This window comes from Delphinus delphis, chromosome 14 (assembly GCF_949987515.2).
Source record: "Delphinus delphis chromosome 14, mDelDel1.2, whole genome shotgun sequence".
NCBI classification, from domain to species: domain Eukaryota; kingdom Metazoa; phylum Chordata; class Mammalia; order Artiodactyla; family Delphinidae; genus Delphinus; species Delphinus delphis.
The window spans coordinates 66,835,839-66,862,918 of record NC_082696.1 but is presented as its reverse complement, the minus strand read 5'-3'; the positions used below and the strand labels follow the sequence as shown (position 1 = coordinate 66,862,918).

Here is a 27,080-nt window from a genome sequence, read left to right as displayed (position 1 = left end):
GTCTTTTTGTGCTACATCCAGGAAGAATTTCTTAGCTAGATCTTCCAGCTTGATAATTTCCTCCACAGCTAACATCAGTCTGCTATCCAACCCACCTACTGACATTTTTCTTTATTATTATCATTTCTAAGGTCTCTAACTGGTTCTTCTTCATAATAGCTTGCCATTATTTTATGGATTGATATCCTCTCTTGTCTTCTAAAGAAATGTTCTGTTTGCTTTTTATAAACTATTCTCTTCGGTGCTAGCCAAAAAGAATGAGGTAGTTCTGTATGTACTAGGAAAAGAGAAAACTTCACTTCTTACCCTATATACTTCTAGATGTTCACATTTTTATTTTACAAAGAAAATTGATCTGTATGTCACTTGTGTACACTTTTAAAGAGACAGATAGGTAAGTAATTGTGGAGAAATTCTTTTAAGATAACAAAAATGCCAGTGGTAGGGTAAAAGTTGAAGGATTATTTGTTTTCAAATTTTCTTTAATGTCAGTATATTATTTTCATAAATAAAAACATATTTAATAATTTTAGTATTTACTAGTTATGATTTGAAAAGAGGAGAAACCTACCAAAATGCATAAGGCTTCAGAATTTTCTTTTTTCATAACTCTACCTTTGGAAGTATAAGCTCAAATATTCTTGAAAATTACCATTGCATTGTCAGTCAGAAATCAAATCTAACTACTTTCTCCAAAAACAAAGAAGGTAAGCATTCTGCTTTTGGCAATGGCAGACTAGTTTATTTAGACAAATTTTGCAGCCATGAGAAATGCTAGACAAAAATGTTAAAAGCACCTGTTTTAAGATATCAGAGAATTAGAAAGGCAGTAAGGACCTGAAGGGCCAAGAACTCAGAAGGAAGGGAAGCCCTGAGAGATGAGACAGACATCTGGCATAGCTTTTCTCCTCTAGGATTTTCCTCTAAAGGTACTGTTTCCAAAATGGTAGCTGAGAGGCTACAAAACTGAACAGAACTTTCAGCATTTATCACAAAAATGGGAAAACAAAAATTGGAGTTCAGGTCACCAAGGAGAGGGGTCCTGCTTAATGCTCCAGGATTTCAGTTAGAATTCCCAAGGGGCCACACTACAAAACTGGGGTGAATCAAAAACAGACCAGCCCCCCAAAACTAAAGCCTAGCTTCTAAACAGTTCAATTCTTGACTGAGTTAAGATGTTCTATTCCTAATCCTGTGTAGGAGCAAAGGTAAATCTTCTCTGAAGGAAGAAAACAGTATGCAGAACCTTAAATTATTTCCCCAATTTTTCATACATAATGTCTAGTAAGCAGAAATACCCAGGTATTTAAAACAAAAACAAAACAAAAAAAACCCTACAGTTGACTAGAAATCAAATGAATACAAGAAGAAAAACTAAAAAAAGGATCCAGAGGGTATCCACATACTAGAGTTATCTGACACAGGCTTTAAAATAGGCTTAATAGGGAGTCCCTGGCAGTCCGGTGGTTAGGACTCGGCGTTTTCACTGCCATGGCCCAGGTTCAATCCCTGGTCAGAGAACTAAGATCCCACAAGCCACATGGCCAAAAGATTTAAAAATAAAGCAAAATAAAATAAAATAGCCTTAATAATTCAAAAACCTAAATGACAAGATGCAGAATTCCAGCAGAGAACTGAAAGTTACTTTGATACTCAAACTGAAATTCCAGAAGTGAAAGTAAAATAACTGAAATTAAGTACTCAGTGGATGAATTTAACAGCAGCTTAGACAAAGCTACAGAGAGAATTAATACACTGGAAGATAGGTCAGAAAAAAAAAAACCAGACTGAAAAAATGAAACAAAAAAGTGGAGAATATAGAAAAGAACATATGAGACATTTTAAAAAATAATAATATTTAAAAGGTCTATTGAGTAGAAAGAGAAAGGGGAAAGAATGAATCTAAAACAATATTTGAAGAGATAATGGTCAAGAATTGTCTAAAACTGATTTAAAAATCCAATCATAACTTCAAGAATCACTGTAAGTAGGAAGCAGGAAAAATACAAAGAAAACCACAGGTAGAAACATCATAGTAAAACTGTTGAAAATCAAAATCAAAAAGAAATTCTCTTCAAAGAAGTAACTTCTCAACAGAAATGAATTATGGAATAATATCTTCAACATACCAACCCAGAATTCTAGAATCTGGATTTTGAAGAACAACTGTTCTTAAAATCATGGGGTATATAAAGACATTTTCACACAAATGCTGAAACAATGTGTCACAGCAGATCCACATTAAAGAAAATACTGAAGAGAGTGCTTCAGTTAGAAGGAAAACTATGCAAATGGAACCACAAAAATACGCAAAGAAATGAAGAGCACCAGAAAGGATAAATATGTGGGTATAGCTAATGAATATTAACCATATAATGATGATGATGATGATGATGTCTTATGGGATTTAAAGTATAGAGAGAATTAAAATACACAGTACCAAAAGGGCAGTAAGAGATGAATGGACTCAAAAGTTCTTGGATTCTTGCATTATCTATAAAGTGGCAAAAGTACTAACATTTACCAGACTTCAACAGTCAAAGATGCATACTGAAATATTGGGTAACCACTAAAAAAACAGTAAAGGAATGTATAACAAGCATGGGTTGGGGTGACAGAAGGGTAAAAATAATTAAACATAAAGAAGGCAAGAGGACTTCCCTGGTGGTGCAGTGGTTAAGAATCTGCCTGCCAATGCAGGGGACACGGGTTCAATCCCTGGTCCAGGAAGATCCCACATGCCGCCGAGCAACTAAGCCTGTGAGCCGCAACTACCGAGCCTGCGCTCTAGAGCCCGTGAGCCACAACTACTGAAGCTCGTGCGCCTAGAGCCCGTGTTCCGCAACAAGAGAAGCCACCACAATAAGAGGCCTGCGCACAGCAATGAAGACCCAATGACGAAGACCCAACGCAGCCAAAAATTAATTAATTAATTTTTTTTAAGGCAAGAAAGGAAGATAAAAAGGACCATACCACAAGTGGGATAAACAAAATCAAACAAAAAAAAAACAAATAGTGAGATAGTAAGTTTAAATTATATCAGTAAAATAAATGTACATAGACTAAATATTCCAATAAGGCAAAAACTGATGACTAGGTAAACAAAACCCAGCAACATGATGCTTTTAAGAGTCATACCTTAAATAAAGGATTAATAAAGGCTGAAAGTAAAAAGATAGATACAAGGTCTTCCATACAAACACTATCCAAAAGAACACTTGTACTACCATATAAATATCAGATCTTTTACAATGCTAAAAGTTAAGACATTGTAAAGATAAAATAATCTTTTATACATATTTGTATAAACCAAATATCACCTCAAAATATATAAAGCAGGACTTCCCTGGTGGCGCAGTGGTTGAGAGTCCACCTACCGATGCAAGGGACACGGGTTCGTGCCCCGGTCCGGGAAGATCCCACATGCCGCGGAGCGGCTGGGCCCGTGAGCCATGGTCGCTGAGCCTGCGCGTCCGGAGCCTGTGCTCCGCAACGGGAGAGGCCACAACAGTGAGAGGCCCGCGTACCGCAAAAAAAAAAAAAAAAAAAAAAAAAAAAGGAGATATATATATATATATATAAAGCAAAATCTAACAGAACTACAAGGAGAAATAGGTAAATCCACAATCACAGTGGGTAATTTTTAAACACCCCTCTTAGTAACTGACAAAACAAACCAGGAGAAACTAGGTTTGGGATTTTATTTTATATGTCATTTATTCCCCTAAAGAAACATGCTCTTCTTAGCTAGTTTCCTCTTAATGCTGCTGGAGCTCATTTGCAATTATAGGGATTTAATGGTGCTTAAGTTTATAAAATAAATGTCATTTTTAAGATACCTTCTGATGGCAAAGAAAAATAAATGCCGCAAACTTGACCCTATTTTGTAAAAACAGTAATGTTTGTTTTAAACTCTTTTACACATTCAAATACTAGATCATAATTCAAAAATACATTAAGCATATGCTCATGATTAATGTTATTCTTAAAAAATACAGTTGAATTCCCTCACAGAAGTGATAAGAGGGTAACCATCTATATGTCATATTATGCTATTAGACTTTCTTTAGAATGTGATTCTTATTTTTCTAGGTATGTGATTCAGTAATTTCAGATATCTAAGTCCAGAAAATGAGTTAGAGTAAAAAACTAAGTTATTTTTGAAATTATTTCTATGCTTCAAAACAATTTACACTTTCAGTAGCCGCTGAGTCTTGAAGTTTGAAATGTGTAAATACATATTAAAACAATGTTTTTCGAACAAGAGACTTTTTTTTAAGCCCTAAATAACTGTATTTTATTATTTACATAAAACAAGGAATTTTCTTCCTTGCCTGTCAGTCAATGCATACTAATAAATGAGTTGTGGGATTTACTGCTCAACCATGATATCTCACACACCTTAATTATTACCTTTATGAACAATTAATTACCGCCACACTTTCCCTGATTTTACCCTTTGGCCTACACCATCTACTTGTGTATGTACAAGTACAACCAGCAATCTTCTTCTCAACATCTCTCCTGTCCTCCTGAGAAAAGAAGGTAATGCCTAATGTTTTTTCTTAGGCCTTTTATTTCTAGAAGATTAACAGGAGTTGGCTATAGAATAAATAAGAATCTTCTGAGTTCAACTTTACAGAAAAATATGAAAACACCACCCATGGAAAGGAGCAGAATTCATATGCAAAGTTATTTTAACTATGGGACAATTTTGTAAAGCATCAGTAAAAATTTTCACTCCATATTTAGTTAGAATCTCACAACAGTTTGCAAAGAAACAATAAATTCTCAATCTAACATCTAAGAGTTCTTTGGTTTACCTAAGAAACAAAAACAGGATGAATTTATATAACTGAAACTTTTCTTGTAGAAAAGGCAAAGATCCATGGCTATCAAGAGTCTTTGGAAATAACCAGAATGAAATAATCTAACAAATCTAGCTAAACAAACATAGTTAACATTCCATTTGCATAAGTCTCAATGAAGCTGTAGAAGAAAAGGTAAAGACTATAATAGTATTTTTAAACATTACCAGTTTTAAACGTTCTTTTCTCCTTTTGCCAAAGGAGGCACTTGACCCAGGTTCTGATTCCTTTTTTCCATCCTCGTCCTCATCTTCGTCTTCATCATCCTCAAAACACCAATCTGGCAATAGAGGTGGGGGTGGTGCTTCCTCTATATCACCATAGCGACGAAAAAGTTCTTTCAAATAATCACCCTTATAAATTCCTGGTGGTCTGGCTTGAGCAAAAGTAGCAACTGCTGCTTCAATACTATGGAAAATAAACATCATGCAATTTCCTCACTACTCTCCATTTATGCAGATTTATCAAAATTCACTTGTTACATTTAAGGCAATTATACAAAGCATAATAGAGGTTTTCTAAAATGGACAAATCACAGTCCCCACGCTCAAGGCATTCAATCTATTAAGAGACAAATTCATTCTGAAACATTTTTAACATAAGTACATGGGAATTTCCAAAACTCTAGAGGTAAACCGCAATGAGTGTATAGACGATACTGGGTACAGTCTGTAAGGAATTTAAGTAAACCCTTGAAGTTTGAGGTCTGACTCTCAGCGAAAACATCAAAGAAATGTGAATAGCAATATGAAAAGAGAGTAAAAGCATGCTGGTTCTTCAGGAACTTTCAACACACCCAGGCATTAAGAGTACAGGTCATCAGAGAGAGGCTAAGCATAGGCTGAGTCTGACATAGGAGTCTGTATCGTGTAGCATTACTGTATAGAGCATCTGAAAGGCCAGAAAGGCAGGGCTAGAAGTGCATGCAGTAGAGAACCCCCAAGGATGAATGAACAGGAAAACATACAATCACATGTGTACTTCAGCTGATTATATTCAGAGAAGGATCTACTGCGTGAAAGGCTTTGTAAACAAAAGTAAAGACCTTCAAAGTAAATGAGGAAATTCAGTTAGTAATATCCCATTCTCTAATCTCTCAGAATCTAAAAAGACACTTTACAAATAACAGCTGCTCAGAAAGACATGCTTATTGGTTTAAACAGAATAACTCTGTCCCCCAAAATACCTTTTCTGTATAGCATTTAAGTTTTTCCTAGTACTCAATAGGTATTTTTAAAAGGTACTATTAAAAATGAAAAGAAAAACAATAGTAACCTCCAAGGTGAAAACATACACAAAATATTGGGAGAACTTGTCTCTGATAATTCTGTAAGATGTGAAAAAAAATCTGGAAAAGAAAATGCATGGTATATGGGATCCATAAGCACTCAAAAGTGCTACTTAGTAGAAAACACCAGGTAATGAATGGTGCTCGAAAGATTAACCAAATCTAAAATGAGAACCAATTGAGTCAATCATATTACTCATGACTTCACCAAAAACCTGGCAATATAAAATGCTATAACTGAAAAAGCAATAAAAAATTTTTATCAATTACTAAATATGTCATTATAACAAGAAACAAATACCTCCAATCCATTTTCTCCACCAAGAAGGCACATATGAGGAAACCAGTGCGATTGAAACCATGGGTACAATGAACACCTAAAAAATAAAACAATTTTGATTTAATAAATCACTTCAGAGGCTACGTTTTACTTTAAAACCCCAACCTGCAATCAAAACATTTCAATCATTTTATAAAATACATTTTTAAAGCTTGGCCTTCTTTTATAACTATTAAACCTGTCAGCTTAAATTGCTTAGAAAATAACTTATAGCACTAGCTATAAGTTTAAATATAACATATACTGATTTATTAGTTACAACTGTTTCTAAGGTCTAAAGTTTTATTTTAAAACTAAAAGATTCCAAGCATTTTAAATAAGGAGGTATTTCATCAAACACACAACTCTAAAGAACATAGGCGCACGCACACACACATGCACGCGAGACACTTCACTAGATACGGAAAATAACAAACTGATGGATACACGGTACAATAAAAACAAAGTTCTCTAGAAACCAACTGACTGTATCTTTACATTAGCTTGTAATCTTCCAAAATGAACTTTTAGAAGAAAAACCTGCTGAGAAAAAGACATTTATTTTTGTTAAGCTTTTTTTCAGGACATATTCAAGATCAGTGTGGTCCTGTCTCCATATTCTGAAAAGCTGCAAATGAGTTTCATAAATTCTAAAACTGACTGCATTTTCAAGTCATTTTAACTACTTTGAAAAGTAATAAAAAAAAGCTTGGTGTACATTATTAAATGATCACGCTGTAGAGAACCCACTTCAATGGCAGCTCAACGTAAAGTAGAGACGGAGCATCAACGAAGCAAGAAAACTAGTAAGGAAGCCATCCCAGTAATTTATGGAAGAAACATTTAAGGTAGAATGTGCAATCTGAGGGGTGAATAACTGTCAACACTGAGAGTTTGATTTCTGACTTGGGTGACTATTTGGGCAATGGCCCCCTTTACCAGGTAAGGAAGTACAGGAGTTTACATCAGTCTTTCGGGCAAGGCAATGAGTACAGCTGGACATGCTGAGTTTAAGGTTCTTATGAGACTTACAAATATTTGGAAATAAGGGTAAAGAGCTTCACAGAGAGATCTAGCTGGAGTTGTGGATTCAAGAATAATCAGCATATAGTCACTACAGAAGCAGTCTGTGGTGTGGGCAAAATCACTGAGAATGGGTAAGTATCAACAGAACAAGAGAAGATAATTAAGGATGGAATCTGAGGAAAACTAACCTTTCAAGAATAAGTTGGCGGATGGAAGGGCATAAAAAACGACTAAGAATGAACAATCATGGGGTCGAGAAAACAAAGAGTGCATGAACACTGGGTCATGTTCACCAGGAAAAGAGGACGTTCCAAGACAGGAGTGTTCAACTGTGTAAATGTCACAAAATGATTAGAACTGAAAGTCACTATTTGTTTAAGACTGCAGAGGGAGGACTCCAGATCGCAGTGATGTGAATGAAAATAAATGGATTCAAGTATCAATCTTTTGGAAAGTTGACTGGGAAGGAGAAGGGGAATATAAAACAGAAAGGTGTGGGGGTTTTTTGGAGGGAGGGGTAATATTTTAATATAAGAGGCTTGGGTATATTTACAGGCTGAAAAGGACCTGGTTAAATCACAGAGACTGAAATAGAGAACAATGATATAACTGAAATGAAGTTTCTGAAAAGAGATAAAAAATAAAGAGATCAGCCTTGAACAGAAAAAGCTACCCCTTAGAGATAATTGCTATAATCATGAAACTCTATAAGTTCATCATCTCCAGTGCTTTGTTAAGAAACGTGCCTCAAAAGTTACACAAAGATGTCAGCTGTAAATAGACATTTTTATTCAACATAAATCTTAACCCAACATGTAAATTTCCTTTCTACTTTATATTTGAGACCAATTTAAGCAACAAATACTCTAAAAATGTTTCTCATCTACACCACTACTATTTTTGCATCTAATTTTTACTCTAGCAAGATTAACTAAATATTTTTATGAATAGGAAATGTAAGAATAATTGCCAATTAAGTGATTAAGTCATGCCATGATATGCAATTTAAGAAAGTACCAGTGCTCATTATTCAACATAGTTTTGGAAGTTTTAGCCACAGCAATCAGAGAAGTAAAAGAAATCAAAGGAATTCAAATTGGAAAATAAGAAGTAAAGCTGTCACTGTTTGCAGATGACATGATACTGTAATACACAGAGAATCCTAAAGATGCTACCAAAAAACTACTAGAGCTAATCAATGAATTTGGTAAAGTAGAAGGATACAAAATTAATGCACAGAAATCACTTGCATTCCTATACACTAACAATGAAAAATCTGAAAGAGAAATTAAGGAAACACTCCCATTTACCATTGCAACAAAAAGAATACCTAGGAATAAACCTACCTAAGGAGACAAAAGACCTGTATTCAGAAAACTATAAGACACTGATGAAAGAAATTAAAAAGGATACAGAGAAATGGAGAGAGATACCATGTTTTTGGATTGGAAGAATCAACACTGTGAAAATGACTATATGATCCAAAGCAATCTACAGATTCAATGCAATCCCTCTCAAACTACCAATGGCATTTTTCACAGAACTAGAACAAAAAATTTCACAATTTGTATGGAAACACAAAAGACCCTGAATAGCCAAAGCAATCTTGAGAAAGTAAAACAGAGCTGGAGGAATCAGGTTCTCTGACTTCAGACTATACTACAAAGCTACAGTAATCAAGACAGTATGGTACTGGCACAAAAACAGAAATATAGATCAATGGATCAGGAAAGAAAACCCAAGGATAAACCCATGCCCATATGGTCACCTGATCTTTGATAAAGGAGGCAAGAATATACAATGGGCCACAACTACTAAGCCCGCAAGCCACAACTACTGAAGCCCACACACCTAAAGCCCATGTTCCACAACAAGACAAGCCACTGCAATGAGAAGCCTGCACACTGCAAAGAAGAGTCGCCCCTGCTCTCCGCAATTAGAGAAAGCCCACGCGCAGCAACAAAGACCCAATGCAGCCAAAAATAAATCAATCAACTAATTTAAAAGAAGAACTTATTATGTGCCAAGTTATTATAAATATTTTTATTTAATCAAGAGAAATGTTTTTTACCAAAATACACGTGTGCTACTCAGGAAAATATATATTCACAAATCTGGCCCATGTATTTATAATTAGAAACACCTAAAGTAATTAGAGGCATTAGTTAAGCTACACATCGATTATATGTAGTCCACCATTTACCAAGAAATCAGCCATTTCTCTTTTAACACAAAACAGACTTTTCTATTTCTCCAGTCCACAAAATTCTTATCCTCAAGTTATTTCTGTACATGCAAACAAATGCACTATAGCCCCATAATCTCTTACTTGTAATTATAATTTCAAAAAAGCTCTAAAAAAGACTGATAGGGTACTATCAAAAGGATACAGAAATCAACTTGAAGGGGCTCCCATTGACCTAGGATGGAGCAATTTGGGCATAAGAATAAATATTGACTGCAACTGATTTAAATACATCAACTATATAAAAATTCATGAGTTCATACAGATACTCCAAGAAAAGAAAGTAATCAGTCACCACTGGAGATTGGTAAGATACCAATTCATTATTCTGGAAATTAAGAAATAAGAGAATCAGACACTTAACTTGCCTTTCCATTACAAACTGCATTTCAGGATAACCAAATTGTTGAGAATAGTTCTTTACTAAAGAAGAATTCCAGCTAATCCATGAAGAAATGAGAGAGAATCAGAAAACAATCACTGTTTTCCAACCCCTAATGAAATACTGGATGAAGGCAGCAACCATCAATGGATGATAAAATCATTAGGTAAAAGACAGATGAAAAAGTCTGTAACAGAGGAAACAAGATGGTGCCACCAGAACCCACTTAATCATCTTCGTACCCCTAAAAGCAGGACCATCAGACATTATGTGCTTCCTGATGTGGTGTGAAAGGAACCATACAACGCCAACTATGAAGTATGCTTGCCAAAATATATAAGTACACCTCTCGATTTAACTACCAGTTTACAGGACATACAGAAGACAAAGGAAAAAGTTAACTAATACTATGAGGAAGCACTCAGGTAGACCCAGATAATGGAATATTTTATAGGACAAATGATGTGGTTTCTCCAGCAAACTGATAGCATTAAAAAAGAGAGTGAATCAGAGAGATTTAAGAGACATAACAACAAAATGCAACATGTGGACACTATTGGAAACTGGTTTGAAAATCTAACTTAAAAAGGCATTTTTTCTATAATTGAGGAAACCTGAAAATGGACTAGGCTTTAATGACCTTAAGGAATTTCTCATTATTCTGTTTGGTACAATTGCATGGTGATTATATAAAAACCAAAAATCCTTATCAGTTAGAGATGCATACTGAAACACTTTAAGTGAAATGACATGGTACCTGTGATCTAATTTAAAATACTCAGAAAAAAATCTGTTAGGGGGAGGAGAGGAAAAATGAAAAAAAAAAAAAACAGCAAAATGATAATTATTGAAGCTGAATGATGGATACATGAGGTGTCATTTCACTATTCTCCCTATTTTTGGTATGACTGAAAATTTCTACAATAAAGAAAAATTAGGAGGTACTATCTCCAGGGGAGGTAACATATGGTAAGAATTGGAAACATATGACCCCCACGGGTTTCAGATAAGGGATTACGAAGCTGTAGTTCTTCCTAAACATCAGAAAACGTCTGAGGCTTCTGTGTTTCAAGAACTTTTCATTTCCACTAAGTCTACAGTATTATCCCACAACCAGGCTAACTGCATGAACTGACAGTAAAATGATGATTTAAAAAAAAGAGTAGCTTTGAAAATAAATCTGAGTCTAACTTTTGTCATGTCACAAATGTCTACTGTTGATCACAAGTATGCTTCAGCAAAAATGTGTGCAAGGCTGATGAAAATTCCATCTCTGATACTAACACAACTAAAATATTGTAAAAGCAGACCAATATTTTCTGATCCTAAGAACACAAACTTGATTCTTTATTCTTTTTGTTTGAAAAGGTGTTACCAGCAACCAGCTCTAAGACCAGTTTCTGTTGTTGTCTTCAGAATATTACAATAAATAATTGCCACTACAATGCTCCAAAACTGGACAGGCAAATGCTTCCACTTCAATCCTCATGAATAGAACCCCTACCAGTGATATAAAACAAATAATATATATTAACATATATTGTAGCACAGTTCTATAATTTTTTTTAATAACCCATAAAACACTCAATTTAGAAAATTTCCCCATCAGTTCTTCTAAGAATACAACCGGACAATTTATAACAAGGGTTGACTTGGGAGGATTAATCTTCCTGAAATCAGGATATCTGATTCCAGATGTTAAGTGTTCTTGAAGTTCTTCTTGAATTCTTCTTCTTTACCCCTATAATGGCTTCTCTCGGATGAAAAAAGTTGTTTTTAATTGTTCAAATAAAGGTCTCAATGTTATTTTAAGCTGTTTATGTTCTGGTTGTATCCTAAATATGTGTGTATTTGTTACATATATTCATGTGAATGTGTAAATATATATACATATCACAATACCATGTCATATAGTCCCATATTATTGTTCTTCTATTAAATAAATTGCATACTGTACAATATAAATGATCTGCTTCTATCAGAGGTTTAAGCTGTTTCCAGTTTTTTAATTACAAATGAAGATGTGATTAAATTTCTTTCTCATAAATCTTTATGTCCATCTCTGACTACTTCCTTTAAATAAATTCTTAAATGTGGCCTTGACAAGTCAAAGAGTGTGAACACTTTTAAGAATCTTGACAAATATCACCAAATTGGCCCTCCAGAGAGGGCATACCAATTAACACTCAAATTAATAATGTATAAGTACATCCACTTTATCCAAAGCTTGACATTATGATTCTTTTTTAATCTTTGCCAATTTGATGGGGAAAGGTAACAACATATATTTTAATTTGTATCTCTTGTTAACAAGTAAGAATGAAAATTTTTTTCATGTTTCTTGGCTATTTGTAATTCATTTCTTATAAATTTCATTTTCATTGTTTTCCATATTTTTCTATGGAGAAATGCCTCTTTTGCCTGTTGGATTATAAACTCTTTTTGTATATAAGAATATTAACTTTTATCTGTCATATATGCTTCAAATATTGCTCCCAATTAGTCAAATATCTTTTTGCTCTGTTTCTGTTGTGTTTTATAATACAGAATTTATTTTTCATTTTTATGTGGTCACTCTAGAAACCAGTGTAGCAAGTAATTAGAGATTTGGACTTTGAAGTAAGAAACCGGATTACAAACCTGGCTTAACCACTTATCAGATGTGTTACCATGGAAAAACTATACTTAATTTCTCTGATATTCAGTTTTCTTATCTGTAAAATATGGATACTACCACATATTACAGAGTTGTTATGAGGATTACATTCATTCATTCATTCATTCATTCATTCAGAGTTTCCCACCAAGTCTGCCAGGCAAATAATAAGCATTCATTAATCCCAGCTGTTACTATTACCATGAATAGATATTTTAATTTTGACAGCAGTTTTCAAATTTAAGTGTACATAAAAATCACCTAAGACCCTTGTTTTAAAAACAATTAGATCCCTAGGCTTCATTCCCAGAGGTTTTGATCATACAAGTCCAGTACGGGGCCCTAAAGCATGCACTTCTAATAAACATCCTCAGGTGATTCCGACGCAGGCGGTCCAGGAATACGGCTTAAAAAATACCTGTTTATGGATTCTGCCTTTGACGATAAACTTGGAATACCCTTTCTTACCTCAGAGTTAAATAAGTACTGACCTATATTTCTCCTATATTATTATGGGTCCTTTCAAAAATATTTGATCCATCTAAAATATATTTTATTATACAGTCGGCTAATTGTCTCATAACCATCTGTTGAATAATCACACCTTCCCTCTCTGATGTGAAAAACATCTCTACCACTAGGAAACCACTGTAGTTTCCATTACTTTACCATACGCTTGGATAACTGGTAAGGAAAATCCCCTTGATACTTTTTATCTTTCAAAATTTTCTTGCCCATAATTTCACCTGTTTGATTTGCCAAACAATTGTTTTCTGTACTCAATAAATACTGACTTAATGGAGGCAGTGGACTTAACAAATAGAAATTAACTTCATAGTAATTTTTCCAAAGTCTCATTGGGATTTTGCTTGGAATTACATTAAAAATTGGAAATTGGGCTTCCCTGGTGGCACAGTGATTGAGAGTCCGCCTGCTGATGCAGGGGACACGGGTTCGTGCCCCGGTCTGGGAAGATCCAACATGCCGCGGAGCGGCTAGGCCCATGAGCCATGGCCGCTGAGCCTGCGCGTCCGGAGCCTGTGCTCCACAACAGGAGAGGCCGCAGCAGTGGGAGGCCTGGGTACCGCAAAAAAAAAAAAAAAGTTAGTCTACTACTTTAGTAAATGCTTCTTGGTGATGATTTAAAAAAGAAAAAAAAACTTCCATATCAATTCACTTGTAAAAAAGAAAATGGAAACCCAATCACAAAGAAAATATTCAACATTGGTAAAGTGAAGCCAAACATACCTATAAGTTCAGGCGGGTTTCTTTCATTAAACCGCTCACACAGACGAATAAATGTCTCGGTATTCTCCGTTGTAGGGCATTCGCCATGTCTAGTAATACAAAAACATTTTTTTTTAAGAAGAGGTTACAAATTTCAGCAGAAGGTTTAAATATTAAGGAATCTTAATACATGACTTACCCTTTACACTGAAGTTTTATATATTTGATTCCTTCTTTTTCTATGTCATTTCTGTCATAGAATCTTGAAGTATTTGTCAGGTCCACCAACAAGCCCATTTTAACCTTAAAAAAGAATGAAAGAAAAAAGGACAGATTTACTGGTAACTGAATTTGTACCGAATCGAACTGACTAAATGGCAGTATTCCAGGCCAGTTCATTCAACTACACTAAGGGAGATTTTAGGTTCACTCTGCCAATGAACTAATAACAATGAAAGTATCACTTATCCAAGTCTTATTCAAGACATAGAACTTAAGCACTAAATAAAATAAATTAACCCCCAAACTAATGATGAAACAAGAACATAAGCAAAACAGACTCCACTTCAACATTACAAAAGTGTACCTAAAAAAGCAAACACTGATGTAGTTTTCTGCATCTGTCACTCCACCTATGATTTACTAGACAAGAAGCCAGAACAGGGATATCATCTATCTGAAACACACCCCAACCAAAGCTCCAGGCACACAATAACCCAGCACTCCGAGCAGTCATTACTACAGCACATGTTAGGCAGTTAAATTCTCAAGTGAGTACACAGGGCAAAAAGTGTGTACAGTCAAAATTCCCTTGTAAATCCCTTAAATAATCAATAAAGAATAGTACACATGGCCGTATTTGTGCATCTCATTGAAGACTTACTCCCATTCCTCAGCCAGTTTTTCTTCCTGTATTGGAACAAAAATCATTATTTCTTCTGTTGAGCAGTAACTGAAGTAGTTGGCTTGTGTTAGGGGGCCACAGGTTTGAAAAATCTTGAACAACCAGAATCATATTCAGCCTTGAAATATATGCACACTGGAACTGAGCCAAGTAAAAGAACAGTTAATCCAAACATCTTCCACCTCATTCTGAAGTATATACTCTCTGAGAAGAATGGCAAGAGAAACAACCTGTACTTTTTAAACTGTTATTTTTCTCTCTTTTGTTGTTACTGCTTTTATTGAGTACCTATTGTTGCGTTTGCCTAAAGGAGACTGGTCTACATAAGAATTCAACTCCGGGCTTCCCTCGTGGCGCAGTGGTTGAGAGTCTGCCTGCCGATGCAGGGGACACGGGTTCGAGCCCTGGTCCGGGAAGATCCCACATGCCGCGGAGCAACTAAGCCCATGCGCCACAACTACTGAGCCTGCGCTCTAGAGCCTGCAAGCCACAACTACTGAGCCCGTATGCCACAACTACTGAAGGCCGCGTGCCTAGAGCCTGTGCTCCGCAACAAGAGAAGCCACTGCAATGAGAAGCCCACGTACCACAACAAAGAGTAGCCCCCGCTTGCCACAGCTAGAGAAAGCCCACGCACAGCAACAAAGACCCAATTCATCCCAAAATAAATAAATAAATAAATAAATTTTAAAAAAATAAAAAGCCACCTGTAGAACAAGAAAGGGATAAAGTATGTTAAATCAATATCAAAAATGTTTTGTTTCGGGCTTCCCCGGCGGCGCAGTGGTTGAGAGTCCACCTGCCAATGCAGTGGACACGGGTTCGTACCCCAGTCCGGGAAGATCCCACATGCTGTGGAGCAGCTGGGCCCGTGAGCTATGGCCGCTGAGCCTGTGCATCCGGAGCCTGTGCTCCGCAACGGGAGAGGCCACAACAGTGAGAGGCCCGCGTACCGCAAAAAAAAAAAAAAAATGTTTTGTTTCTTACCTTCAGACTCTTCAGATAATTTGAAAGCATACTGGGATGGAACCGATTTTCTTCAGCAACTTGACTGTCATATCTTGGTCCTAACATTGTCTTCAGAGGTAAAAATCTTCCTAAATAACATGAAGATAGGTAATAATTTTCAATACTGAAAATGTTCCAGGTTAAAACTCTATAATTAGCAATTCTCAAAATCACTTTCTAACAATGTTTTAAATGGAATTTAAAAGAGTATTCATGAAATACTCTCAACCTACACTATATTTTCAAAAGGCACTCCTTGGAACTTTTTAAGACAACATAAATTCTAGATATTGATAATCAAATATAATAGCAAAAGAAAAAATTACCAGTGAATGGAACTTCCACAAAGACTAAGTTCTAAACCACTACATTTAAAAGTTATTGCCTTAAAAAAACTAGAAAACTGATAATGAAGTAAATTAAATCAATTCTTTGAAATTCCTATCATACTCTTTTAATATGAAATTGGAACTTTCTCCATCTTATAAGCTTATCCTACATCTCAGGAGAAGGATCATGCTGAGGAGCATACTAACCAAAAATCACACTCCAAATGTATCAGTGATTCTAATTTCAGCAAAACTGACTGACTTTTGGCCTTTTTTTTTCCTGAATCACCGTATAAACACAGGGGAAGTCATCTTTTAAAATCACCTATTTTAGCTGATTTATATTATAAAATCAGTAAGAATAAATATCTACCTAAAACAATATCTAAGTGAAGTCTTAACATCTGTCCAGAGGCTTTAAACAAAATTCATAAAAAGATCATTTTTTCTATTTTTAGTTTCTACAAAACCAATCAAGATCACCAGTAACCTCCATGTTGCTAAGTCCAATGGTCAACTCTCAGTTCTCAAATAATTGATCATTTTTTAATTCAAGAGGGAGCTCTTGAATCGCTTTTTTCACGTGGCTTCCAGGATACTACATCCTCCTGTTTTCCTCCCCTCTCTCTGTCCTCTCCTTCTCAGCCTGCTTTACTGGCTCCTCTTTATCTCCCTGGCCCCTCTATGTTTTGTCCCAGGGCTCTGTCCTTGCACCTCCTTTCTAACTACATTCACTACCTTGGTGTCTCATCAAGTCTCACAGCTTTAAAAGCCATCGGTGTGTAGGGCTTCCCTGATGGCGCAGTGGTTGAGAGTCCACCTGCCGATGCAGGGGACACGGGTTCGTGCCCCAGTCCGGGAAGATCCCACATGCCGCGGAGCAGCTGGGCCCGTGAGCCATGGCCGCTGAGCCTGCGTGTCCGGAGCCTGTGCTCCGCAACGGGACAGGCCACAGCAGTGAGAGGCCCGCGTACCACAAAAAAAGAAAAAAAAAGCCATAGGTGTGCTAATGACGGACAAAGTGTATCTCCAGGCCAAACCTCTCCCTTAACTCTAGAATCAAATATCAAACTGCCTACCTGACTTAGTCTCTACTTGATGTCTAAAAGACATCTGAGACTTGATATCCAAATCTGAACTCTCAATCTTCAAACTCCTTTCATGGTCTTCCCCATCTCAGCAAATGGTAACACCATTTTTTTAATAGCTCAGGCCAAAACCTTTGGCGTTATCCTTGACCCCTCCCTTTCTTACACACACCACACCCAATCCATCAGCAAATCCTATCAGATCTCTCTTCAGAATATATCCAGGATCTGACCACTTCTCACCACTTCTACCATCATCTCACCTAGATTATTATGCTTCATTTAGTTTATTTAACAGATATTTAATGAGTGCCTATTATGTTCTAGGTGCACAGACTATATAAGTGAAAAGAAAAAACAAACATAAAAATCCCTGCCCTCATGAAGCCTATATTCTATTAGGTAAAGATAAACCACAAACAATGAACATAATAAATAATAATGGTACATTAGAAGTTTCATCCCACTAGACCTCTCTCCTTCTCACTGTCGTCTCAGAGGTCTGATTCTCTTTCCTCTACATACCCTTAACCTCCGTGCTCCTCCCCAGCTGCTCAGTCACACTCTCCTGAGAAAAAGCCAGACCTCGATAAACCCAACGACCTGATTGATTTCTTTGGGCCTCCACCTACACAGCTCAAGGCTCCTAGAGAAAATCTCAGAGCACAGCAGAAGGGTGACAATATAAATCATAATCATCAGTCTCAAAGGCAATCCTATGTTTCACATCTTTTCCTCATTCATAAAATATACCAAGCTCCCCTACCCCCTTCTCAACTGATGGCTTTGTATTATAGCGTACTGAAAAGAAAAAGTAGAAAGAAGCAACTTTATATGTCTAACACATACCAAACAATGTTTAAAACATTTTACATAGATTTATTCATTTACTCCTAACATAAACATATGTAACGTTATTATCCCCATTTTACAGATGAGGAAACCGAGGCAAGAGAGATTAAGTAACTTGCCCATTGTCACACATCTAGTAAATGAGAGAACAGTGATCCAAACCCAGGTGATCTGGACGTAGGGTCCATGGAAATAACTGCTATTCAACAATGTCTCTCCACCACCAGGTAGAAACTTGCCTCACCTTTGCAGTTATAAACCTTTCTGTATCTGAGTCCATTTACTCTTTCATCCCCTGTCCTTACTCCCATTAAAGGCAAATCCCCTCCCTTCTGCTCTGGATTCTTTCCATTTTGCACTCACAAGGACCATCAATCAACTCTTCCTCCCTTCCATGTTGCTACCAACTTTTCTAGTATCTTAACATCTCACAGCATCTCATACATCTGGCAACTCCTTCCTTCTTGAAAAATTCTCTTAGCTTCCATATCACCATACTCCTTTAGTTTCTACCACCCACCTAACACCATCCCCAATTTCTAGTCATTCTTTCTCAACTCCTTTGTTCCCTCTACCCAATTTCTTTTGTTTTCTTTTTCTTTTTTTTTAGTTGCAGCACACAGGATCTTTGTTGTGGCACACAGGATCTTTGTTGCGGCATGCGGGATCTTTAGCTGTGGCATGCGAACTCTTAGTTGCGGCATGTGGGATCTAGTTCCCTGACCAGGGATCAAACACGGGGCCCCTGCACTGGGAGCATGGAGTCTTAGCCACTGGACCACCAGGGAAGTCCCTACCCAACTTCTAAAGGGCAGGTTTTGGTAAGGGGGGGTTCCATCCTGGGCCTTGTCTTCTACTCTTTCTACATTCTCTGCCTGAAAGGTCTTTTCCACTGCCATGGCAGAAACAATGCTATCTGTTCATCAAACTCCATTTATTTTCCTCTTTCGTGGCACGCAGGAAGACTACATTTCTCAGCTTCTCTTGTAATTTGGTGAGGGTCATATGACTGGACTCTGACCAATGGGATATGGGCAGGAGTGAGATATAACACCACCCCAAGAGCACCCACTCCTGCTCTTCCCCTTCCATGGCAACCCTGCAGGTCATATGTTTAAGAGGACCGCATCACAAGATGGGAAGAGCCCAGAGAGTCACCACTTGGAGAAAAGTTGCCCAGGAAAGCTGCATGAAACACAATGCATTGTGATATGAGCAAGAAATAAACATAGTATGTTGACTGGAACCCTTGAGTTTGGGGAGTTGTTTGTCAGAGAAACTAGCATTACTTACCCTGACTAATCAAATACCATGTCTTTAAATATTGTCTTTATGCTGATGATCCTTAAATGTACATCTCCAACTCAAACTTGTTTGAATTCCAAACCATATATCCAACTGTGTACTCAACATATCTACCTGAGCAATCAGGATCTTTTTTTTTTTTTAACATCTTTATTGGAGTATAATTGCTTTACAATGGTGTGTTAGTTTCTGCTGTATAACAAAGTGATTCAGCTAGTATACATATACCCCCATATCCCCTCCCTCTTGTGGCTCCCTCCCACCCTCCCGATCCCCCCGGTCTTGGTAGTCACAAAGCACCAAGCTGATCTCCCTGTGCTATGCAGCTGCTTCCCACTAGCTATTTTACATTTGGTAGTGTATATATGTCAATGCTGCTCTGTCACTTCGTCCCAGCTTGCCCTTCCCCCTCCCCGTGTCCTCAAGTCCATTCTCTACATCTGCGCCTTTATTGCTGCCCTGCCCCTAAGTTCATCAGAACCTTTTTTTTTTTTTAGATTCCATATATATCTGTTAGCATATGGTATTTGCTTTTCTCTTTCTGACTTACTTCCCTCTGTATGACAGACTCTAGGTCCATCCACCTTACTACAAATAACTCAATTTTTTTTCTTTTTATGGCTGAGTAACATTCCATTGTATATATGGGCCACATCTTCTTTATCCATTCATCTGCTGATGGACACATAGCTTGCTTCCGTGTCCTGGCTATTGTAAAGACTGCTGCAATGAACATTGTGGAACATGTCTCTTTTTGAATTATGGTTTTGTCAGGGTATATGCCCAATAGTGGGACTGCTGGGTCATATGGTAGTTCTATTTTTAGTTTTTTAAGGAACCTCCATACTGTTCTCCATAGTGGCTGTATCAATTTACATTCCCACCAACAGTGCAAGAGGGTTCCCTTTTCTCCACACCCTCTCCAGCATTTAAGCAATCAGGATTTTAATACTTCTTCCAACCTGCTTTCCCCCTCAATAAGCCCTAATGGTACCAATCATCCCACTGCATAAGCAGAAACTTGGGACTAAGTTTTGACTCTCTTTATCTCATTCTAAATCCAGCACCAAGTCCCGTCTATTTTCCCTCTTTAATATCTCTCAAATCAGCCTACTACTCTTTAACTCTACTTCTAAACCGTCACCATTATCTTTCACTTGAACTACCATGACAAGTTCCTAACTAACCTCCCCACTTTCACCCTTGTCTCTTTCATTAAACACAGCGCAATCAAAGTAAGCTTCTTTAAACTGAAGTCAAATCATCTGACCCCAATGCTTAAGAAATGACAATGGTTTGCCAGTGCACTGTGAAAGTATATAAATATTAAAACCCCTTATCACACCGTAAGCTTATACGATCTGGCTCATACTCTCCACCCTCACATCCATATCCTCACTTTCAGTCTGAAATCTCTCCACCATCATCCTATCCCAACAGAAGACCTTCAAAAAAACAAAAAAACAGGACTTCCCTGGTGGCGCAGTGGTTGAGAGTCCGCCTGCCGATGCAGGGGACACGGGTTCGTGCCCTGGTCCGGGAAGATCCCACATACCGCGGAGCGGCTGAGCCCATGAGCCATGGCCGCTGAGCCTGCGCATCCAGAGCCTGTGCTCCGCAACGGGAGAGGCCACAATGGTGAGAGGCCCACGTACCACAAAAAACAAAACAAAACAAAACAAAAAAGCAACACTCACACTCTATCTAGCAAACTTCTATTTATTCATGTTAATTCATATATACCTCCCTCTGGGAAGCCTTCCTGATCCCCTTCTTCTTCCCTAACATCAAGGTTTATTATCTCTCCGAGAAAAAAATAATAATAATAATAATAAAAAGAAAAGAAAAAAAGGTTTATTATCTCTAGTATCCCATAATATTCTATAATAGAGTCATTATTGACCTTGTTAAAACAGAACTGTGTTTAAAAATGATGGTTTGCTACTCACAGAATTGTGTGCTCTTTAAGGTGGGGGACTATATCTTAATCATCTCCCAAGTCCCAAAAACCAGCACAAAGTATATACAAATATTTGCTAAGTAAAATGTCTTCAAAGTCATCACTATTATCATAAGACTGAATCATATTTATAGTCCCCCAGTTAGTTCCCAGGAGGTTCTTTATACATAGTACATACAAAACAATTTTATGTTGAATAATCAGAAGTTTGTTTTCTTCAAAGTGTTCACCTGAAATCTATCACTCAGAAGCAGGAAAAAAGAATTCTTCAGAAATAAAGCTTGGCCCTATCTCCAGGTACTCACTCTCTCACTAGAAGTCTGGTTTAATTAGAGAAGGTGACTTCAGCGTGGGACAAATTACTATTTATAATTAGCACCGTCTTCTTTCTGATTCAGAAAAATTATGAACTTCTAGTACTAATAAGATTCTTCCTAATGTTTACAATGAGAAAATTTAAGCAGTCATAACACATTTTCCTAAATATGCAAAATATCAAAGAAATTATACAATAAGCATAAATTACTTTTCTAATCAGAACAAAAAAGAGGAAGAAAATAGCAGGTAGAAACTGAGAATGTGAATGATTCCTTATTTTTCTCTAACGCTTGCAAGAATATAGCTAGCATTTCTTATTCTACCACTATAAAACACTGCCAACCCTACATTATCTAAAATACACAATGTGTCATGAACACTTCTAGGACAGAAATGTTAGAGAGATCAAATTTTAAGGGAAATTCAGAAAGACTTATCAAGAATTTTATGCTGTATTCACCTTACTTTCTAGTAAGGATCACAAAGCCAAGCCAAAGAATTGATTACCAGTAAAGATTCAGTTTGGTTGTCAGGAGGCCTGGGGTTCTGTTCAGGGCCCGCAACTGCTCAGATTAGGTGAGCTTAGTGACTCACTGATCACAGTAATTAAGAGCCTATGTTTTGGGGGTCAAAATACTGTAATACAACAAAAAAGGAAAAACTTTTTATTCCTGACCCTTCATCTCCAGGAGAGGGAGAAAAAAAAAGCACACAACTCTATTTCTTACAGAAGTATTAAGCTGCCTGGAGCTTAGCACCTTATCTGCTGCTGTCCGCCCCCAGTCAGTACCACATTTGCCCCATTCATCTAGGAAAAAGTCAGTATTCTGATATTTGTCATTGCCATCTGCAGATTATATTAAAATTCTGATTTTAAAACTGTTTTCCTAATTCCAAATAAAAAATATTCACTGGGACAAGACCTTCTTTATGATTTTGTTTTTCTCACAAATCAGTGCAGCAGGTAACTAATGAAAGGATCCAGGAAACATGCTCCAGGTTAAAAAAGAAGCTAGACATCTAAGTTTAGAGGTTTCTTCATAACTCCATAGAAAAGGCCACATGTAAAAAGAAAGGATTCAACAGTAAGTTAGAGATGTCAAGGGAAAAAACGTCAAAATGTCTGAAGAGTGAGATGAATTGTAATCAATTCATCTGAAGACAGTACAATGACTATCAAGCACAAGTGAAAATCATATAAAAATGGTTAGAACGTAAAAAAAATTATTCATTTTTGTTAAGGAAAACCATTTCCTCACCCCAAGGCTTGCTCAGATTATCTTTTTTTTTTAGATTATCTTTTATCCATCATTTATATGGCTTTATTAACTGAGAATTTTATATAAAATGTGAAGAAAAGCTGACAAACTAGAAGAACCAGAAAACCTGAATTAAAAAATGACTAGAGAATCTTCTCTTCCAACAACCTAAAATAACTAGGCTGGGACTTCCCTTGTCGTGCAGTAGTTAAGAATCCGCCTGCCAATGCAGGGGACACGGGTTCGAGCCCTGGTCCGGGAGGATCCCACATGCCGCAGAGCAACTAGGCCCATTCACCACAACTACTGAGCCTGTGCTCTGGAGTCCTGCAGCTGCAACTGTTGGGCCCGTGTGCCACAACTGCTAAAGCCCGCACACCTGGAGCCTGTGCTCTGCCACAGGAGAGGCCACCACAATGAGAAGCCCGCATACTGCAAGAAGAATAATCCCCACTAGCCACAACTAGAGAAAGCCCGCGCGCAGCAACGAAGACCCAACGCAGCCAAAAATAAATAAATAAAATTTAAAATAATTAATTAATTAACTAGGCAGACATATTATTGCTGTGTACATAATTAGTAAGTATGCATAGCTCACTACAAAATCCTTTAATTTTGTTTCAAAACACCTTCTAGAAAAAGCATTAAGTTGGAGTTAGTTAAAATTTAAAACTTTAACTCTTCAAAAGAAACTTTTAAGAGAATGAAAAGGCAAGCCACAGATGGGAGAAAAGACTTTTAAAAGCATATATTCAACAAAGGATTTGTATTTACAATACATAAAGAACACTAACAACTCAAAAATAAAATAAACAACCAAATTTTAAAAATCAGCAAAAGATTTGGACACTTTGCAAAAGAAGATATGTGAATTGCCAGGAAGCACATGAAAAGATGCTCAACATCAAACCACAGTAAGATAGTACTAAGCACCTATTAGAATGGGTAAAATTAAAAAGACTGATCAAATCAAGTGTTAGAGAGGATGTGGAGCAAACAGAATTCTCATAATTGATGGCGGGAATGCAAAATGTTATGACTTGGAAAAGAGTCTGGCAGTTTTTTAAAAGGTTAAACTTACACCTACCATGTGATGCATTCCTCTCCTAGAGATTTACACAGGGGAAATGAAAGCATATGTCCTACAAAGAACTGCACATGAATATTCATAGCAAGTTAGTATGCAACAGCCAAAAACTGGAAACAACCCAAAGGACCATCAACAAGTGAATGGACAAACCAATTTAAACTGGTGTACCCATAACAGTGGAATACTACTCGGCAGTAAACAGAGATGGGCTATTGATACGTACAAGCACAGCGTGAAAATCTCAAAAAATAATGCTGAGTTAAAGAAGCCAGAGACCTCCCCCCCCAAAAAGAGTGTGTTTCCATTTATTTTAAAAATTATACAAAATGCAAACTAAATCTATAGTGACAGAAAGCAAATCACTGGTTGCCTGAGGGAGGGAGGGATTACAAAGGGCAGGAGGAAACCTGGAGTGATGATGATTGTGTTTACTATCTTAATTGTGTTTCACAGGGTGTGTGTGTGCGCCTGTGGTCCAAATGTATCAAACTGTACACTTTCAAACTGTACACCTTAAAGTCTGTTGTGTCAAACTCAAAGATGAAAAAGTCCTCAATTAAGAATCATTTAAAAAACAAAACAAAAACCTCCACTCTCAGTGTGGATGAATTTCACCGCTGGGAACTGCCCCTCCCTTTAGCCTTCCTCTCAAAACCGACACTTGTCCCTTCCCCTTCCGAGAACCCTCAAAGGTTTACAAACTCCTGACTAAGCTTCAAAGTATTATTACCCACTGGGTTCTTGGGTTCTCGGCTCCTGCCACACAGAGCTCCTATCTACCGCCCCGTTCGCAATATTTAGCCTTACTGAAGAGTGAGAAGTGCCCCCACTCCCTCCAGTCCAGGTTCCCAAACACTCATCCACGAAGCTTCATCGGACCGAGCACGTCTCGGTCCTGAAACACCACTACCGAAAAGCTGCGCCCCACTCAGCCCACCCCCGGACCCGCCGGTGCGCGGGGACTCGAACACCCCCCGTCCCGGTTACCTGCCACCGGCTGGCCGCGCCGCGGACAGTTTAGCCACCGCGGGGGAATCTTGTTGTGAGCCATGTCTTGGGGCCGTGCACAGCCGCCCCCTCCACCAACTCGCAGCGCCGCCGCCGCCGCCTCCTCCTCGCGCTCCGCTCTGCTCCCGAGGTCGAGGTACCCGAATCCCGGCCGGTGTCCGAACCCCAACAGCCCGGACCCGGTAATGTCAGCACCGTCGCGCCACTTCCATTCAGGCTCAACTCTAAGCGAGCCCACAATGCACCGCTACTTCCGCCCCAAAAGCCCCACCCCCTTCTTTCCGAGGTCAGAGGTGAAGAAAGAGACGCTGGCGGACGGATAGGAAGGAGTTAAGGCCAAGGCGAATGGGAGGGGCGGGTCTTCCCTCGCCCCGCCCCGCCCTGCCCAGACCCAAAGCGCTCTCAGGGCGGCTTTGCACATGCGCAGCTGCCGTAGTATTGGGAACCAGAAGTCGCACTTGTATTCATCTCCCATGGACTGCCGATGGAAACCTCAGAGAGTGAAAGGAAACAAATCCTCTTTCCACACGTAGACTGGTCCGCAGATTCCATAAAGGCATCTGTTTTACTGACGAAGGGGGCCATTCCACCGCCGTCGTAGCTCAAGAACCTGATAGCCCTTTTTCGGCCAAATTTGATGTCCCGGCAGGATCTGCGTTTGATTGGGAATTTGGAAAGTTCTTCCTGACGTGGATTAGGGGAACAAGCTAGAGAAATTCTAAGAGCGAGAGATTGGAGCACCAGGAATGAGGAATTTCTCTTTGTGGGAGTACTTCCGGGGATCCATGAAACATATGAAATTAATCTCAAAACATTTTTTATGAGTTTTGTTTGTACACTTCTGGAGCAAAGTTTTATAGCGTATTTGGGAGTCTCAAAATTACCAACTAAAGTGTGTAATTTGCAAAGGCAGGAATTGCCCAGTGGAGCACCACTACCTGACGGTGTTACTTGCCTTACCAAACAAACGGTCTTTCCCTTCTAGTTGAGCAGGGGCGATTGGGAGTGTTTTCTAAACTATGCTGTAGTAAGACTTTCTGTAGTTAACAGGCTAATTTAGTTAAAGTATTCAATATAAAGCTGGATGCTGGCAAATTAGTTATAATGTAGCAGTTCGGCTTTAACTAACAGTGATGTGTTTGAACTGCAAGAGTGTGAAGTTTGGGAGAATGCATTTTAAACTTACGGGACAGCTCAGCCCCTGAATGCCTGTACCCTCTCAGTAAGATCAGAATTCTCCCTTGAAACAGAGAGGGCCCAATGGCTCTCTCTCTGAGAGAGCCTGAGTTAGGTCACACTCCTGGTCTGTCCTGCCATTACATCTGCTGAGACCTTTTAGTGAAAGTATCACTCCTCTGCTGACAAGACTGTTGCCTTACAAATCAGCAATCTGCCCAAATGATGCCCAATTCTCTTCTCTGCTGGCAGGGGGAAGTTGGTACCAGACCCAGAGTGGTGAAATGTTTGATACCCCAAATCTCCAAGGATGAAAAAGGTGAGCCTGGTCCTGGAAAAGTATTTCACTTTCCCCTCCTGGGGATGACTCCCCTTGGAGACTGTCCTTCTCACACACTGTGTCCACCTAGGGAGCTCAGTACTAGGCACAGGGAATGCTTCGCAGAGGCTTCATACCACCGATGAGCAGCTGTTAAGGCAGCAGTGTGTGCTTAATTTTTACACCACTATCCAGTTATGCCCTCTTTTTTCTTTTAAAGATTTTTTTTTGATGTGGACCATTTTTAAAGTCTTTATTGAATTTGTTACAATATTGCTTCTGTTTTATGTTTTTGGTTTTTTGGCCGCAAGGCATGTGGGATCTTAGCTCCCCAACCAGGGATCAAACCCGCACCCCCCTGCATTGGAAGGCGAAGTCTTAACCACTGGGCTGCCAGGGAAGTCCCCAGTTATGCCCTCTTTATCCTTAGTGTCAACAGACCCAGAGGACCCT

At 38.1% G+C, this 27,080-nt stretch overlaps 1 protein-coding gene across 3 annotated transcripts in view; it reads right to left on the bottom strand.

Moving 5' to 3' along the window:
* RNGTT (RNA guanylyltransferase and 5'-phosphatase) overlaps positions 1-25,360 on the bottom strand; it is a 219,260-nt gene extending 193,900 nt beyond the window's left edge. For all 3 annotated transcript variants that reach the window (XM_060030237.1, XM_060030238.1, XM_060030239.1), the window contains exons 1-6: positions 25,112-25,360; positions 15,903-16,012; positions 14,211-14,314; positions 14,033-14,121; positions 6,458-6,533; positions 5,036-5,276 (exon numbers count right to left, since the gene is read on the bottom strand). In XM_060030237.1, the coding sequence (XP_059886220.1) occupies positions 5,036-5,276; positions 6,458-6,533; positions 14,033-14,121; positions 14,211-14,314; positions 15,903-16,012; positions 25,112-25,175 (684 nt within the window). In that variant the 5' untranslated portion in view covers positions 25,176-25,360. The remainder of the gene's footprint in view (positions 1-5,035; positions 5,277-6,457; positions 6,534-14,032; positions 14,122-14,210; positions 14,315-15,902; positions 16,013-25,111) is intronic.
* Positions 25,361-27,080: the final 1,720 nt, after the last annotated feature.